Source organism: Taudactylus pleione, unplaced genomic scaffold (genome assembly GCF_031769625.1).
Source record: "Taudactylus pleione unplaced genomic scaffold, aTauple2 ptg000524l, whole genome shotgun sequence".
In the NCBI taxonomy this organism is placed as follows: domain Eukaryota; kingdom Metazoa; phylum Chordata; class Amphibia; order Anura; family Myobatrachidae; genus Taudactylus; species Taudactylus pleione.
Window position 1 is genome coordinate 1,495,314 of NW_028284926.1, and position 16,145 is coordinate 1,511,458.

Sequence of the window (16,145 nt, forward strand, 5' to 3'; positions counted from 1 at the left end):
TGTGCTGGGAGAGCTTGGGGAAAAACAGCCTGGGGGCCAGGGAATGGTGACTTCTATGTGGTCGTGTCGATTTAATTCGGTGTACTTCATGTATGGAGCTCATTGTCTTTGGAGGTGGGGGGTGTAATTCAATATTCTGACATATTCTAAAAGTACTACTATTATAGACCAGTCATTCATCAGGTCGCTAGTTGTGGTCCGTATTGCCCTCGCGCCTCTCTCTCTCTCTCTCTGTGGGGAGTTAAAGTTAGGTGCGAGTTTAGTCCCTCGAGGCGAATTCACGGCATATTCGCATTGAATTGCACGTTTGGAATTGAATTGCAAATGTATTTCTTTTTCAGAGTAAAATTTGCCTGTCTCTCTTTGCACCCCCCCCTCTTTCAGGTAAAAATAGCGGTACTTGCTTCAGAACCTATTAAACACCCCTTAATGACTAATTAGGCATTTGGAACTTTTCAGTTAGCTTAGTTGGGCCAATAATGTCATTTGTGGTGTGAATAAAAATAAATGGGCTCAAATTACCCCAAAAGAAGCTTTTTATCTGAATAATGCACCCCTAATTTTATTAAAATAATGAATTTCATTTTGGTCAATTTTTTTTTTTTTTTTATATCTCAAATTACCCCCTTTTTTTTTTTTCCTGCATTTTCCGTTTAATTCCTTAGCAAGTATTAAATGTACAAATCCGCCCATTTGGCACCTTCTAAAAGCGTTAAGGCCCCCATACACTGTGCGATGCAACGGGATCCGTCGTCCCACATATCGGGCGGTCCGCATCGATCAGGTGGCCAACCGTTCGATATGCCGGCTCCCCCGTCCCTCACCCCCATAGCAAACCATGGGATCGCACATCGCATCCCCCTGATTGGTCCTGCAGAAAGATCAGGGGGTGCGATGTATGACCCCACGGGAGCGCGCTCGCCCCGACATCTTGGCCATACACGCTGCGACATAGCAGGCAAATAGCACCAATCAGTCGGATCGCCCACTTTATCGCCCCGTGCATGGGGGGCCTTTACAGTACTTTCCTCAGGTCCACTAACAGTCTTCTATTTGATTCTGCAAAGTCATGTTTTGGGGGCCCAGGAAGGTCTCCCTACTTTTTATGCTTTTTTTTTTCCCTGTTCGCTTTTTAGACATAATTTGCGCACACTCTCGCTGTGATGTGTGTGAGTTTGTAATTGTATTGTGCGTATATCGGGAATGAAGGCAAAGTGCACGAGTGTAATGCCTCTTGCAAACTCGCTGCTAATTGAATTCTTCCCCCCCCCCCCCCCCCCCCCCCCTCCCCATGTCTTATCCAGTCTCTGGTTACTGACTGTTGACTACATAGAACATTGTTTTACAAGACCTCTCATTAATTCTCATCTTTGACTGGGACGGAGGTTTCCGCTCTTATTATAATCTGTAATGGTTGAAGACTTATTTTGCAAGTCTGGGATACATTTAGTCTCTGGTTACTGCTGCTCTTAAGGACGAGAGTAGCCTGTGTAGCGCAGGTGGGCTACATCAGAGATTGTAATCTAAAGCTTCAGCACAAAATTCAAATGCTGAAAAGCAGACTGGCAAATTGAAGGTAATCGGCAGTAATGTCCCATAGCGTCCCTGCCTCCTTATCAGACACTTCCATCAGGCCTCTCTAGAATATTACTACGGATTTAAGAGCGTAAGAGTAATTTACTTGGGAAATGTAAACAGCTTAAATGAGGTTCATAAAACCAGTGCCGTGGTTTCATTACAAGCCCTTGAAAAGAGCTGGTTATTCATATCATTTGTTTAATGCTGGGAGTGAATTCTGAGAATGAAGATTTGATGTCTTGTTCGTGGCTCGGCACAGTAAATTTATTGTTGCTGGCCAGCGAGCGAATGTGCCGTTCCCCTTGCAAATGGAAACTTAAGGTAACCCCCCTGTAAAATCCAGATATTGAAACTATTCTACCATATCCTCTCCTGAAAGGTTCGGATGCAGTGCCAACTGTAATGACATGGGAGCCGGGCCAAAGAGCTCGCATGAAGCTTTGCTTTAAAAAGGGGGAAGCCAGCGTACCAAAAAAAGTGCAGCGACATGTCGTAAACCAGCAGGGAGTGTGTAGATGGGGTTTGGATAGAGAAATCTATTTTTTATGGAAAGCTGTGATGCTTCTAATATTTTTATCATTCCCGGTAATAAAGTATTTGCTGTTGATGATCATGCTTCCACTGTATAAATGAAATGTCCAACATTTTGCCAAAATAATTAAAAAAAGATGTAACGGAGAGCGAATGACATGATTATAAAACTTAATGTAAGAGTTCCTACACTTTGCATGTATAGCGGCTGATTGTAATTTGGGAGCAAGTAACGTTGCACCTTAGTAAATGCTGCACTAGAGACTGGGGCAGATGTAAAATGTACAGAGGGTTAGATATGGGATAGATGTGTCAAATTTAAATTGCAGTGTAAGAATAAAGCTGTCCAGCATTTGTGGGCTACATGCGGAAGCAGCCCGTATTTACCCTGCATGCAAAAATAATACATTTGCACTCGGACAAACAATATCAGAATACAAATGTAACCCCCCCTTTTCTTCTTCAGGGTCCATAGGGGGTCCACAGAGTTGACCTTGGGGTATAGGTTGGGAACCAAATCTGGGCACCACGCAGTTAAAGCTTTCAGCTCCCAGGATGCACTGGGTCCACACTCCCTATAACCCCGCCCCCAAGCCAGAGGCACCTCAGTTTAAGTTGGTGCCTAGCCGGAGTCGGGTCACCGTCAGCGCAGGGGGGCTGATTAGCAGCCCCTAAGCTTCATTTTATTTTTAGAGTTTTTTCAATTTTATTTATTTTTTGACTTTTCAGAGCGGCAGCATCAGACTGTCCATTGGACGTCCAAGCTGCCGCTCCTACACCCCGCCGGCGCTGCGACGTCAGTACAGATCTGTAGATCGCGGTGGGGACTACATAGTCTGTACTAGCTGGACCCTGGAGGTTTCCCAAGGCTGCAGCCGGATTAACGGGGACAGGTAAGATCGCGGGTCACCGCTTGCGTATCCTGCAGTCTCCTGTCTCCGGGGACAGACCGGAAGCTAGGGAGGCACTAGCAGCGGCGTTGGGCTCCCCCTCTGCGGAGGCATACCCCTTGTCTGACCGCTAGACCACCAGGGAGTTATGCCGGCAGCGGGAACCGGCATCCCGGGGGTTAATTGCTAGCCAGGGGAGGCAGCTTTCCCTGTCTAGCAGCTCCTCAGCTCAGCTCAGCGTGCCTTGCCAGCGCATGGGCCGGCGTCCCTGAGCTGCTTCCTCCGTGGGCCATGCTTCCTCTGAGGTTTCCAGGCAGCTATTTTCCTCTATGGATGCAGCAGATCTCCTAGGATGTCAGTGAGTCCAGTCCCCCTGTGTACCTCTCCATTTAGATCAGTGTACACAGCGCTATAGCCTTCCCAGACACTGAAACTGGGCAGTTGAATGTAGTGACATTTGCAGTATATTATATGTAATGTTTATGTACATATATTTCTGCATTGTATGTGACTTATGCTAGTGCTTTCTCTCACTTGTCAGTGTATATCTATCCCTTTTCTTTACAATGTGCCCTACTACAGGTGTACTTAGGGTGGTTCTGAGACCTCACATATATATATCAATATTTGTGAGGTTGGTCACATACTGTCGTGTGCTGCATGTTGCCATATTTTAGATGGAACTGTGTTGCATACGCTGATAATGGGTCCATGCAGCTAATCTTCGCGCCAGTCAGGACCAGTATAGCGCTGCTTGATATTTCCACAATGATTGTTGGTCAGATATATCTGACCAGGAAATAGAGCACGATACTGCACCCGTTTTTGCTATCCTGCAAGTTATGTGCTGCAGGTGTGAGTACGGAGGTTTTGACTCTGGAAGGGTTATGTCTAAGGTGCCGTCAGTTGCCAGGCCCCTTGCAGCACCCTCTTGGGTGGTTTTCTCAAGACCCAGGCCTTCATTGCGGATCGCCTGGCGGCCCCCATAGTTGTAACCCACTTAGGGTTACCTCAACATGCTACCCTTCCCCCTCAGGGTATCTCGCAGTTCTTGCGGTTTACCCCTGTGACACAGACTATCGCTCCCTGCCGGGGTTTTTCACAGTACATGCAATTCCCTCAGGTACCACAATAGTCTGTCATTTGCCTTGCAGGGTTTACCATAACAGCCACCCTCTGGGTGGAGGTCGTTTCTACGAAACACAAAATGGCGTAATAAACGCCCTGTGGTTACTTCCCAGTCTGCACTGCTGTCTAACACAGATCGTCTGCTAAGGGTGAACTGGATGATGTTTCGGACTCCTATCACTTTCACACGAGGGAGAGCCCTGCTTGGGTGCTGGCGGTCAGGTCCATCTTAGTTATAGAGGATGTTGAACCTGCACCTAAGTAAATCTTCCACAGTTTACACATTAAAGTGTCTTAGGCTGTTTTCCCCCCTCTCTGACCAGCGGGTGGATCACATGGCGGGGGTCTGGCAATCGTCAGATTGGAGGTATCACAAAAGTGTTTGGCCTCATGTTACCCATTCCCTGAGGGTCATTGCAGGTAATAGGGATCACCTCCTGGAGTGGATTCTCATGTTACTTGTCTGATTAAGAGCGTTACTACACCTCCCATCCCTGCTCTGACAGATTCTCCGGATACGTAGGTGGTAGCTTTGCCTGAAATCAATATACTCACTTTTAGGGGCTGTTCCCCGTCCAACCATGGCTATCACTTGCGTGGCTAATGAGTGATGGGCTGATGCATTTGTAGACATTTTTTCCCTCCAAAAACTTCTGGGGATCAGATGTTTCTTGCTGCTCACATTCAAGATGCAGTTTTCATATGTTGGAGTAACAACATTGGATACCAGTCTCCTAAACTCTAGGGTTTTGGCCGTGACTGTATCTGCCCGCCATACCCTATGGCTGCGCTCCTGGAAGACAGAGGTGGACTCCAAGTCTTGTTTGGCCCCAACCTTGACAAGATTGGAGCAATGTTGGCAGTATCACAAACGACATTACCACCTTCAGCTACTTCTACTACAAGGCCTCGGCCTACATCTGTTTAGTCCTTTTGTCCTCGGGGAAAGCTTAAAGGTCAGTCTTTTCCTAGACTGTCGGCCTCCATACCCGGAACCAAGCGGACCTGGAACTCCAGGCGCCATGCTTCTAAACCTGAGGATACACCATACGCCTGACGGGACAGGCCATCATCTGGGGGATCCCAGAGTGAGATACTGACTTTTTCAGTTCGCCCAGTGCTGGTGTCAAGTCACCACGGATGCTTGGGTAAGAGTTGAAGTCTCTCACGGTACTCCCGCTCATTGCTCAGATGGCCTCCCCACATGTTTTGCTACACAGGCCCTTCTTCAGACCCGAACAAGGCCTTACAAAACCAGAAAGCTATACAGTCCTTGCAGTAAGCATGGGTAATTATGCCAGCCCCGCTATCTCAGCGAGGGACTGGTTATTCTACTTTCTGGTGCAGAGGCCGAATGGTCCTCATTGGCTTATCCTCTATCTGAAATCCCTGAACCAATTCCTAAAAGGTGCCTAGGTTCAGGAGGGGGAACCCCTACGCTCCATCATCCAAGCTATGGAACCTGGGGACTTTATGGTATCGCTGGATATTCAGGACGTGTACCTATAGAGCCCTCTCATCAGTGTTAGCTCAGGTTTGCTGTGCCACAGCAACACTTGCAATTTTCGGGCTCTGCCCTTTGGACTGTCCACAACCCCACTGGGGGTTACCAGATTTATGGCTTTTCTGACAGCCCACCTGTTCAGGGTATCAGACTGCTCCTGTATCTGGATGGCCTCCTGCTCTTGCAGGATCACCAGGGTGCTTTAAAGCCATTTCCAGTTAACCATTGCTTTCATTCACAAGTATGAATGGTTAATCAACTGGGAAAAAGTCCTCCCTGAATCCTTCACAGGGTATGATTCATCTGGGAGCCCTGCTGTATTCTCAGAATCAGAGAATCCTTCTGAGGATGTCTCCTTAGTTGACATGTGTCATTACACTCAGTAATGCGGGTTCTGGTATCCAGGGTGTCTACCTCCGGCAGGGTGGAATATGCTCCGTTTCATTCCAGGCCTTTGCAAAAACTGATCCTCTCCAGATGGAACGGGTTTCTCCATCGGATCTCTATTCAGACGATGATGCTCTCTCCGGTGGTGCGTTTGTCTTTATCTGGATGGCTATGGCCATCTCATCTCACCAAGGGTTGCCACTTTTTGGATCCAGTACTGGGTAATCCTTACAACGGACGCCAGTCTCTGGGGCGCAGTGACTGGTCCGTACTCCATTTGGGGCAGTTGGACGTCTGTCGATTCCACCCTGCCACTCGACTTATTGGAACTTCAAGCTGTCTTGGGCCCTCGCTCTGGCCTAACACATACTTCTCGGTAAACCTGTAAAGATTCAGTCCGACAATGTCACTACAGTGGCTTACATCTAGGAGACACTCGAAGTTGGGCAGCAATGACAGGAATGTCACACATTCTGACAGACCAAGGGTCTCCTCCCAGCCATCTCTGCAGCGTTCATTCCGGGAGTTCTCCATTTGGAAGCTGACTTCCTCAGCCGTCACGACGTGCATCCCGGGGACTGGTCTCTTCTCCAAGAGAGGTTTCTACTCCTAGTGAGCAGAGGGGGCTTCACAAAGGTGGTCCTCATTTCTTCCTGACTCTTATCACACACTGCTGGTGTTAGGGTCCGGAACTGGAGGTACTGAAGCAACCTTCGGTGACGCGCTGTCAGTGAAGTGGTCCTTCCAATTTGTGTACCTGTTTCCTCCGGTCTCCCTTCTTCCTTGAGTTCTTCGGAAGTTCAATAGACTGAGGTACTGTCCTGCTGGTGACTCCAGATTGACCCAGACGTCACTGGTTCTTAGATTTTCGGAGTCTCTCCATCGACACTACGTTCCTGCTGCCTCAATATCCGGACCTGTTGTCTTGGGGTCCTAGACTTTCTTAGGACCTGGATCGTTTGTCTTTGACTGCGTCTCTACTGTGGTCCTACGGCTTTCTCTGGCTCTATCTTCATCGGGATGTTTGGAGCGCGTAGGCCAGCTTTTTGCTGGGGTCTATCTCAGAATGTGGCACACATAATGCTTATGGTATCGTACCTGTAGCTACGATCCTCAGGTGTGTAGAATTTCCAGAAGTTCTGGCATTCCTTCCGGCTGGCTTGGGTCTAGCCCTCTGCCTGGCCTTCCTGAGAGTGCGGGTCTCTGCACTGTCAGTATGGTTCAGATGTGGTATTGCTCCACCCTTGGGTATCCAGACCCTCCTTCGGGGTGTTTTCTGACTTCTACCTCCCTTTATCCCCCCCTAGGGGCTCCTTGGGATTTGGCAGTGGTTCTTCGTGCCCTCCTTGGGATTTGGCATTGGTTCTTCGTGCCCCCCTGGGACCTTAATTTGAACTACTAGTTTTGATAGCCCTTACGTGGTTTTATGGCTTAGACTCTCTCTTATGGCGTTTGCATCTGCCAGGAGAGTGTCAGAATTGAGAGCGTTCTCATGTGGCTCCCTCTTCTGGATATTTCACCAAGACAGGGTTGTGAATCGCACTTGCCCTGTGTTTCTTCCTAAAGTGGTTTTTAAGTTCCATATTATTCAGGAACTTTATTGTACCGACATTTCAGTCTCCAGTACTCTCGGCTGAGGTGGCCTCATTGACTGACTGACTGACTGGTCCGGCCTCTCCAGATTTCCGTGGTCCGTTCAAGTTCCTTATGGAAATCTGTCTCCTTATTTGTGGTCTACGGATTTCACAGGAAGGGATGGCCGGCCGATAAACAGACATTAGCTAGATAGCTTCGTATGTCTATCTCAGGGGCCTTCACATAGGAAGGCCTTTCTGTTGATGCTTATTCTACTCGGGCTGTGGGCGGCTCACTGTGGCGCCTCGGCTGTTCTGCCTTTCAAGGTGGGCCACATGGTCTTCTTTCCACACCTTTCTTAGGTTCTATGTGTTGGATTCCTTTGCCTCTCAGGATGCTTCCTTTGGGCGACTGATTCTCATCACAGGAGCGTCCCCACCCTTATGACTGCTTTGGGACATCCCCAAGGTCAACCCTGTGGACCCCCTATGGACCCTGAAGAAGAAAATGAGATGGTAAGAACTCATCCTTATCTTTTTTTCGAAGTCCATGGGGTCCACAGGGTGCCCGCCCTGACGCACTTCATATGGGCTGTGTTACTGGTCACCGGTTTCCCGTCTCCTTCTCTGTGAGTGTGATTCTTGAGTATTCCAGTCTTCTCTCTTTCTTTCCTCCTCCGGCCTTTGGCTACTTACAAACTGAGGTGCCTCTGGCTTGGGGGTGGGGTTATATGGAGAGTGGACCCAGTGCATCCTGGGAGCTGAAAGCTTTAACTGTGTGGTGCCCAGATTTGGTTCCCAACCTATACCCCAAGGTCAACCCTGTGGACCCTATGGACTTCAAAGAAAGAGAGATAACAAGGGTAAGTTCTTACCATATCTCTCATTTTACCCTCTAGGGTCACCAGGTTACTAACACCCTTGTTATCGAATGTACCCACCCTTAACATTCCTCTAAGTGATTTACATACAATTGCATAGATTAACTGAACATATGAATGTTCTAAAAACTGTGAAAGCAATTTTGATGGTTCCTGACTAATGCTACAAACAATTACTTCCTCTGCCTGATGAGGGCGTCCCTTGAACTCCAGGGATCACCTGCTGCTAGTTTCCTGACACAGAATCCCTGTACTCCAATTATTGGTTGTCTATTGCCTAACTATCAATGGGGGCTGCAGGTCAAATACTACCCCATTACTAGCCAATGCAGAGAATAAGAAACCTGCTATGCAATTGGGCATACTGTAGCCTGACTTTCATAGTCTCTATAGGTTTGCTGCCTTTATTTTCAGTTTCTTTAGCGCCTGTGTGTGTGAGGGCTCAATTATAGAGCTCACTGCTGATCACCAAACTCCTGCTCCAACTGCACTTGTACAGATAAATGTTCTTCCCAGTCTCTCCTGTGATTACTGCCAATCACCACCTCTGCCAGCCTGTCTGAGGCAGGGTACACACCTGAACGATTTGTAATCGTTCCGATTTCCGATCCAATTTCCCTTGAAGGCAGAACTTCCTAAATTGAGCGTACACACTGTCCAATTTCGCATAAGATTTGACGATTTGTTGATCGTCCGGTTGTCCGTACACACTGTGCGATTGGCACCTTATCGTATGCGTTATCTTATGATTGTCTGTGCTGCACAGACAATCATAAGACGTCGCATACGACCAGCGGGAGCGCGCAATTGTGCGTACACACTATGCGATTTACACGATTCATCGTTCCAGTTACCTTAATCGTGCCGATATCGTCCTGGTGTGTATGCACCCTAACAGCGCTCTAGGCCTTCTAGATCCCAGAAGGAAGGGGGGGGGGGGGGGGGAGAGCTGCCAATAAGCTGCGCTACCGCTGATTGCAAGCCCACCTCGCTTGTACAACATATCTTTAGCGGTAACGTCCAGCCTCAGCCAGTGGGACGCCTCCTATCTGCTTAGCCAGGACCTCCACTGACAGCCCACTCCACACTGGGACAGACTGCCCCTTCCGGGCACTTCCACCATTACCACCACTGAACACTGCTGCTGCTGATGCCGCAGGCAACCAACTCTCTGGCAGAGTGAGTTCTACTGTTCAGGAACTCCAGCTTCACAGCTCCCGCTGTGACAGCTTCCCTGTTCCCTCTCCAACTCCACCCCCCCCTGGTGCCTGACCGCCTGGCTGCTGCTCAGGACACATGGGGGTGGGGAACAGGGGTTTGAAACTCTGTCTGCTGGCAGAATCTTTTTTTTTTATACCAGTCTCTGTGCCTGCCCTTGTTTCCCTGACAGGAACCCAACCACTCCCAGTCGTATCACTCCGCCCCTTCCACAGAGCAGAAAGTGCCACATAAACTTGTCATATGAATACATGAAACGTATATACTTTTTTCTCTCTCATAAATTGTACATGCTGTACATATTTATTTAAACCTACCTCTGAACAAATTAAGCATGTTTTACCTCAGAATATTGTCTATTAATACTGTATTTAATTTAACCCTTATTCAGGGTTACACAGTGTTATGTATTTTTTTTTATTTTATTTTTTCCTTTTCTTTGCTCCTAACCCTGAAACGTCCCCGTAATAAATAGAGGATGCAAAAACAAGCTTCACTGCAAACATCCTATCCTAAAAATGTAACAGGAATAACTAAATTTTTTAATCTACTGTGATGTAATAATAAGATCAAAGCAAAACGGTGTGATAAAATCTAAATGACTCGGCAATTGATCAATTAAAAGCCTATTACCACTGTAACTTCTAAAACGCTTGGGATGGCCGTCACTGGTGAAGGAGGCTGCACTTTGATGCCCCTGCTACGCTTGACTGGCGTGGCTGTTCAGGCGTTCCCTGTGAATAGACAACGTGTCTACGCTTCTCTGAAATGTTTTTCAAATCTACATTTCAAGAAGCTGAGCAGCATCTCTGTATAGAAAAATCATCAGCGTTGTGCAGCAAAGTTGCTGGCCCTATACTCCATGCGAAACGCGTCTCACTCCAGCTCTTGATCGTCTGTTTATAAAACGCTAGAAGTTTTGTACGCAGTGGGAAAATCCTCAATTTGCCACGAGTTTTACTGATTCGGCCCCTGTTAGTAAAAAAACTGTAGCGTTTGGTGAAAATTTAGGTGGTGGAATTGTAAAGTTTTAAATAGTATACTACACCTCTAGCTGGCGATATAATTAGCACTGTGGTGACACAGCTCCTGGGTTAAGTGCCCAGAGCTATTCAATGTACTGCATTGCGCCAGGTTCTTAAACCGGAGGATACACCTTACTGCAACTAATACATGGGGCTTAGCGGTTTATTTACTAAGGTTTGGATGGAGAAAAAGTGAACGGAGATAAAGAATCATCCATTCAGCTCCTGGCTGTCATTTTTCAAACACAGCCTGTGACATGACAGTTAGGACCTGATTGGCTGATACTTTAACTCCATTCACTTTATCCCTGCGGCCCGTGGGTGAGGACGGCACCTAGCAGGCTGTTATAGCGGGGCGCCACCAAATGGGGCAGGGTGCATTCTGCCCTTTTGAAATTTGGCAGAGCGTGGCGCCTAGCTAAAACAGCCTAATGGGAATGCTTCAACTAGCCCCGAGGCGCTAGCTGACAGATTTCTGCTTTATACCCGCAATTCAATAGCTCCAGGCCCTTAACCCGGGAGCTACGTCTCTCGCGATGCTAAATGAATCTCCCCCATAATGTAATGTTCAGGTGCTAATGTAGTCTTGGGGTAGCTAATGTATAATTTTACTTTCTGGAATGAGTATGAGGAATGAAACGGTTAATTAAACAATACAAGTGGCGTAGTGAAATGATCTATAAATGTTCTTGCCTGTACTGAAGCCGCTGCGCACAGAATTGCTAGTAACTGAGAAAGCGAGACGGGCTTCAGTGCCCGTGTGAAATGGTATGACCGTATCTGCAACGTACTGTGGGACTAGCTTGTTGGGTGAAGATTCATTGAAACTGATGGCTGCAGAAACAGAAGCTATGAAAGGCCCATTGTACGTGCTCTCCGAGATTAGAATTTGACACTTTGAATGACCTAGTGTAGTTCAGTGTTGTATAAATTACAGCTTTATGACCCCAGCGTTACCCTCGCTTTCAGAAGACTTGAACTGAAATAACCAGACCTGCTCTGGATATTGCGCAGGGTGGGTGGTGGGCGCTTTTTGTTGGTCTGGGATGTGGGCTTCGATTTCACATAGAGGTTTAAACAGCCAGCTTGTACCCAGGTCCATACTGTATGCTTGCAATGTTTTGCAAATTGTTTTTAAACGGAATCCGGCGTGTCTGTTGCCTACGCTGCGTAAGCAGCCATTACGTGGGCTTATGGGGGGAACCCCCTGCATGAATGTTGATTATCCATCCATTTGGAACCTGTGATTATTAGTGAGACCCAGTTCATGGAGAATAGATGGGCAGAATAGAGCCCACAATAGTGCCTCACGACGTTTAGCATTTTAGTCCACTCACCACGTAAGCGCACAAGTCACATAGTTTTGGTTAAAGGGATTACGGGTCTAAAAACAGTGTTAAACTTGCAGAAGGCGGTGAACTGCCCAGTTGTCTGATGGTCATGTGACTGGTTATGTCATGTGACCACTCAGTGGAAGGGCCGTGTACAGAACTTTTAGATATGGCAACAAGTTGGGGTCACCCATCAGGGCGTAATGATGGAAGTATCCTGTCAAGTTAACGCATCTTACTTCATTTCCCTTTATAACAGGTTCCGTCGACAGACAGAAATGCCCTCAGCTCTCTCTGGGGGAAGCTGGCTTCGGAAATCTTAATGCAGAATTGGGACGCAGCTATGGAAGATCTGACCAGACTAAAGGAAACAATAGATAACAATGTAAGAGTCCCCTTATCTTACCGTCTATAAACAGAAGCCGCCAGATGTCGCCGCGCTGGCAACCTCAAAGAGCGTTTTTTTTTTTGTTTTTTTTTTTATGGAGGGATCATTCTAGCAATAAAGATAGCGATAGACACATATTTATTATTGGTAAATATGCTGCGTCACTCGCAGGACTTGGAGTTACTGAAATAAGTTGGTGAAGCTATTTTGTCTCTCCATCACCCCTGTGCGTGTCCTGGCTGACCACTGTCATTATGTTTCCCCCCAGTCCGTCAGTTCACCGCTTCAGTCTCTGCAGCACAGGACCTGGCTCATACACTGGTCTCTGTTCGTGTTCTTCAACCATCCCAAGGGGCGAGACAACATCATTGACCTGTTCCTCTACCAGCCCCAGTAAGTACAGTTACAGTAGGCGAATGCTCCCATCTGCTCTTCATGTCAGTATCTGCAGCCAATATTTAGAAATGTGCAAATACTAACGTTGAGATTATGGATTAAGAGAACTAGAACCCTATTAAAGAGTTGACAATTCAGTCATCGCACAAATGTTCACATGGTCATATTGGCCTAATTAATACTCTGCCTTGCGGTGCATACTGGGACTTGCGGTTCCACACAAATTTGCAGTGAGTTGCCGTCTTGTACCCCCTCTAAAAGTTTCAGCATGACTTGACAGTTTTAGAGCATCTGGAATACTCTTAGGTTGCCTAAGCTGGTATTGCAGGTACCAAAAATCTGGACTCATTGGCATTAAATAATGTCCTGTGAGATTCTGCACTAATCTGTTCTAGGTGACTGTAAACCTGACTGAGCGCTTATGAGGAAAGTGCATCTGCTGTTTCACAACTCCACAGCCCCTTCTGCTCCTATAAATACTAACAAATGTTTCCTATATCCTCTTGCCTCTCGGCCATGGATAAGGGCCTTGATTAACAGCAACTGATTATAAGGGACGTTAGATGCTGATATGTGGTTAGCCCCACTTTAATCGTAACATTCTCACATCTTGTCTGTCTGGTTGACCACATGTGCGCTGTGTAACTGTCCTGCAGTCTCCCTGTGTGTGCGCTGTGTAACTGTCCTGCAGTCTCCCTGTGTGTGCGCTGTGTAACTGTCCTGCAGTCTCCCTGTGTGTGTGTGCTGTGTATCTGTCCTGCAGTCTGTGTGTGTGTGTGCTGTGTATCTGTCCTGCAGTCTCCCTGTGTGTGTGCTGTGTATCTGTCCTGCAGTCTCCCTGTGTGTGTGCTGTGTATCTGTCCTGCAGTCTCCCTGTGTGTGTGCTGTGTATCTGTCCTGCAGTCTCCCTGTGTGTGCGCTGTGTAACTGTCCTGCAGTCTCCCTGTGTGTGTGTGTGTGTGTGCTGTGTATCTGTCCTGCAGTCTCCCTGTGTGTGTGTGTGTGTGTGTGTGTGTGCTGTGTATCTGTCCTGCAGTCTCCCTGTGTGTGTGTGTGCTGTGTATCTGTCCTGCAGTCTCCCTGTGTGTGTGTGTGTGTGTGTGCTGTGTATCTGTCCTGCAGTCTCCCTGTGTGTGTGCTGTGTAACTGTCCTGCAGTCTCCCTGTGTGTGTGTGTGCTGTGTATCTGTCCTGCAGTCTGTGTGTGTGCGTGTGTGTGTGTGCGCTGTGTAACTGTCCTGCAGTCTCCCTGTGTGTGTGCTGTGTATCTGTCCTGCAGTCTGTGTGCGTGTGTGTGTGTGTGTGTGTGTGTGCTGTGTATCTGTCCTGCAGTCTCCCTGTGTGTGTGTGTGCTGTGTATCTGTCCTGCAGTCTCCCTGTGTGTGTGTGTGCTGTGTATCTGTCCTGCAGTCTCCCTGTGTGTGTGTGTGTGTGCTGTGTATCTGTCCTGCAGTCTCCCTGTGTGTGTGTGTGTGCTGTGTATCTGTCCTGCAGTCTCCCTGTGTGTGTGTGTGTGTGTGTGCGCTGTGTATCTGTCCTGCAGTCTCCCTGTGTGTGTGTGTGCGCTGTGTAACTGTCCTGCAGTCTCCCTGTGTGTGTGTGTGTGTGTGTGTGTGTGTGCTGTGTATCTGTCCTGCAGTCTCCCTGTGTGTGTGTGTGTGTGTGTGTGCTGTGTATCTGTCCTGCAGTCTCCCTGTGTGTGTGTGTGTGTGCGCTTTGTAACTGTCCTGCAGTCTCCCTGTGTGTGTGTGTGTGTGCTGTGTATCTGTCCTGCAGTCTCCCTGTGTGTGTGTGTGCTGTGTATCTGTCCTGCAGTCTCCCTGTGTGTGTGTGTGCTGTGTATCTGTCCTGCAGTCTCCCTGTGTGTGTGTGTGCTGTGTATCTGTCCTGCAGTCTCCCTGTGTGTGTGTGTGCTGTGTATCTGTCCTGCAGTCTCCCTGTGTGTGTGTGTGTGTGCTGTGTATCTGTCCTGCAGTCTCCCTGTGTGTGTGCTGTGTAACTGTCCTGCAGTCTCCCTGTGTGTGTGTGTGCTGTGTATCTGTCCTGCAGTCTGTGTGTGTGCGTGTGTGTGTGTGCGCTGTGTAACTGTCCTGCAGTCTCCCTGTGTGTGTGTGTGTGTGTGCTGTGTATCTGTCCTGCAGTCTCCCTGTGTGTGTGTGTGTGTGCTGTGTATCTGTCCTGCAGTCTCCCTGTGTGTGTGTGTGTGTGCTGTGTATCTGTCCTGCAGTCTCCCTGTGTGTGTGTGTGTGTGTGTGCTGTGTATCTGTCCTGCAGTCTCCCTGTGTGTGTGTGTGTGTGTGTGCTGTGTATCTGTCCTGCAGTCTCCCTGTGTGTGTGTGTGTGTGTGTGTGTGCTGTGTATCTGTCCTGCAGTCTCCCTGTGTGTGTGTGTGTGTGTGTGCTGTGTATCTGTCCTGCAGTCTCCCTGTGTGTGTGTGTGCTGTGTATCTGTCCTGCAGTCTCCCTGTGTGTGTGTGTGCTGTGTATCTGTCCTGCAGTCTCCCTGTGTGTGTGCTGTGTATCTGTCCTGCAGTCTCCCTGTGTGTGTGTGCTGTGTATCTGTCCTGCAGTCTCCCTGTGTGTGTGTGTGTGTGTTGTGTATCTGTCCTGCAGTCTCCCTGTGTGTGTGTGTGTGTGTGTGTGCGCTGTGTATCTGTCCTGCAGTCTCCCTGTGTGTGTGTGCTGTGTATCTGTCCTGCAGTCTCCCTGTGTGTGTGTGTGTGCTGTGTATCTGTCCTGCAGTCTCCCTGTGTGTGTGTGTGTGTGTGTGCTGTGTATCTGTCCTGCAGTCTCCCTGTGTGTGTGTGTGTGTGTGTGTGTGCTGTGTATCTGTCCTGCAGTCTCCCTGTGTGTGTGTGTGTGTGTGTGTGCTGTGTATCTGTCCTGCAGTCTCCCTGTGTGTGTGTGTGCTGTGTATCTGTCCTGCAGTCTCCCTGTGTGTGTGTGTGCTGTGTATCTGTCCTGCAGTCTCCCTGTGTGTGTGTGTGTGTGTGTGTGTGTGCTGTGTATCTGTCCTGCAGTCTCCCTGTGTGTGTGTGTGTGTGTGCTGTGTATCTGTCCTGCAGTCTCCCTGTGTGTGTGTGTGTGCTGTGTATCTGTCCTGCAGTCTCCCTGTGTGTGTGTGTGTATCTGTCCTGCAGTCTCCCTGTGTGTGTGTATCTGTCCTGCAGTCTCCCTGTGTGTGCGCTGTGTATCTGTCCTGCAGTCTCCCTGTGTGTGTGTGTGCTGTGTATCTGTCCTGCAGTCTCCCTGTGTGTGTGTGTGCGCTGTGTATCTGTCCTGCAGTCTCCCTGTGTGTGTGTGTGCGCTGTGTATC

General features: G+C 48.4%; 1 protein-coding gene across 1 annotated transcript in view; it reads left to right on the plus strand.

The window, feature by feature from the left end:
* Nucleotides 1–16,145, plus strand: part of EIF3E (eukaryotic translation initiation factor 3 subunit E) — a 59,584-nt gene that overhangs the window by 15,316 nt on the left and 28,123 nt on the right. Inside the window, exons 6-7 of the mRNA XM_088450793.1 lie at nt 12,307–12,432; nt 12,704–12,828. Of these exons, the coding sequence (XP_088306919.1) occupies nt 12,307–12,432; nt 12,704–12,828 (251 nt within the window). The remainder of the gene's footprint in view (nt 1–12,306; nt 12,433–12,703; nt 12,829–16,145) is intronic.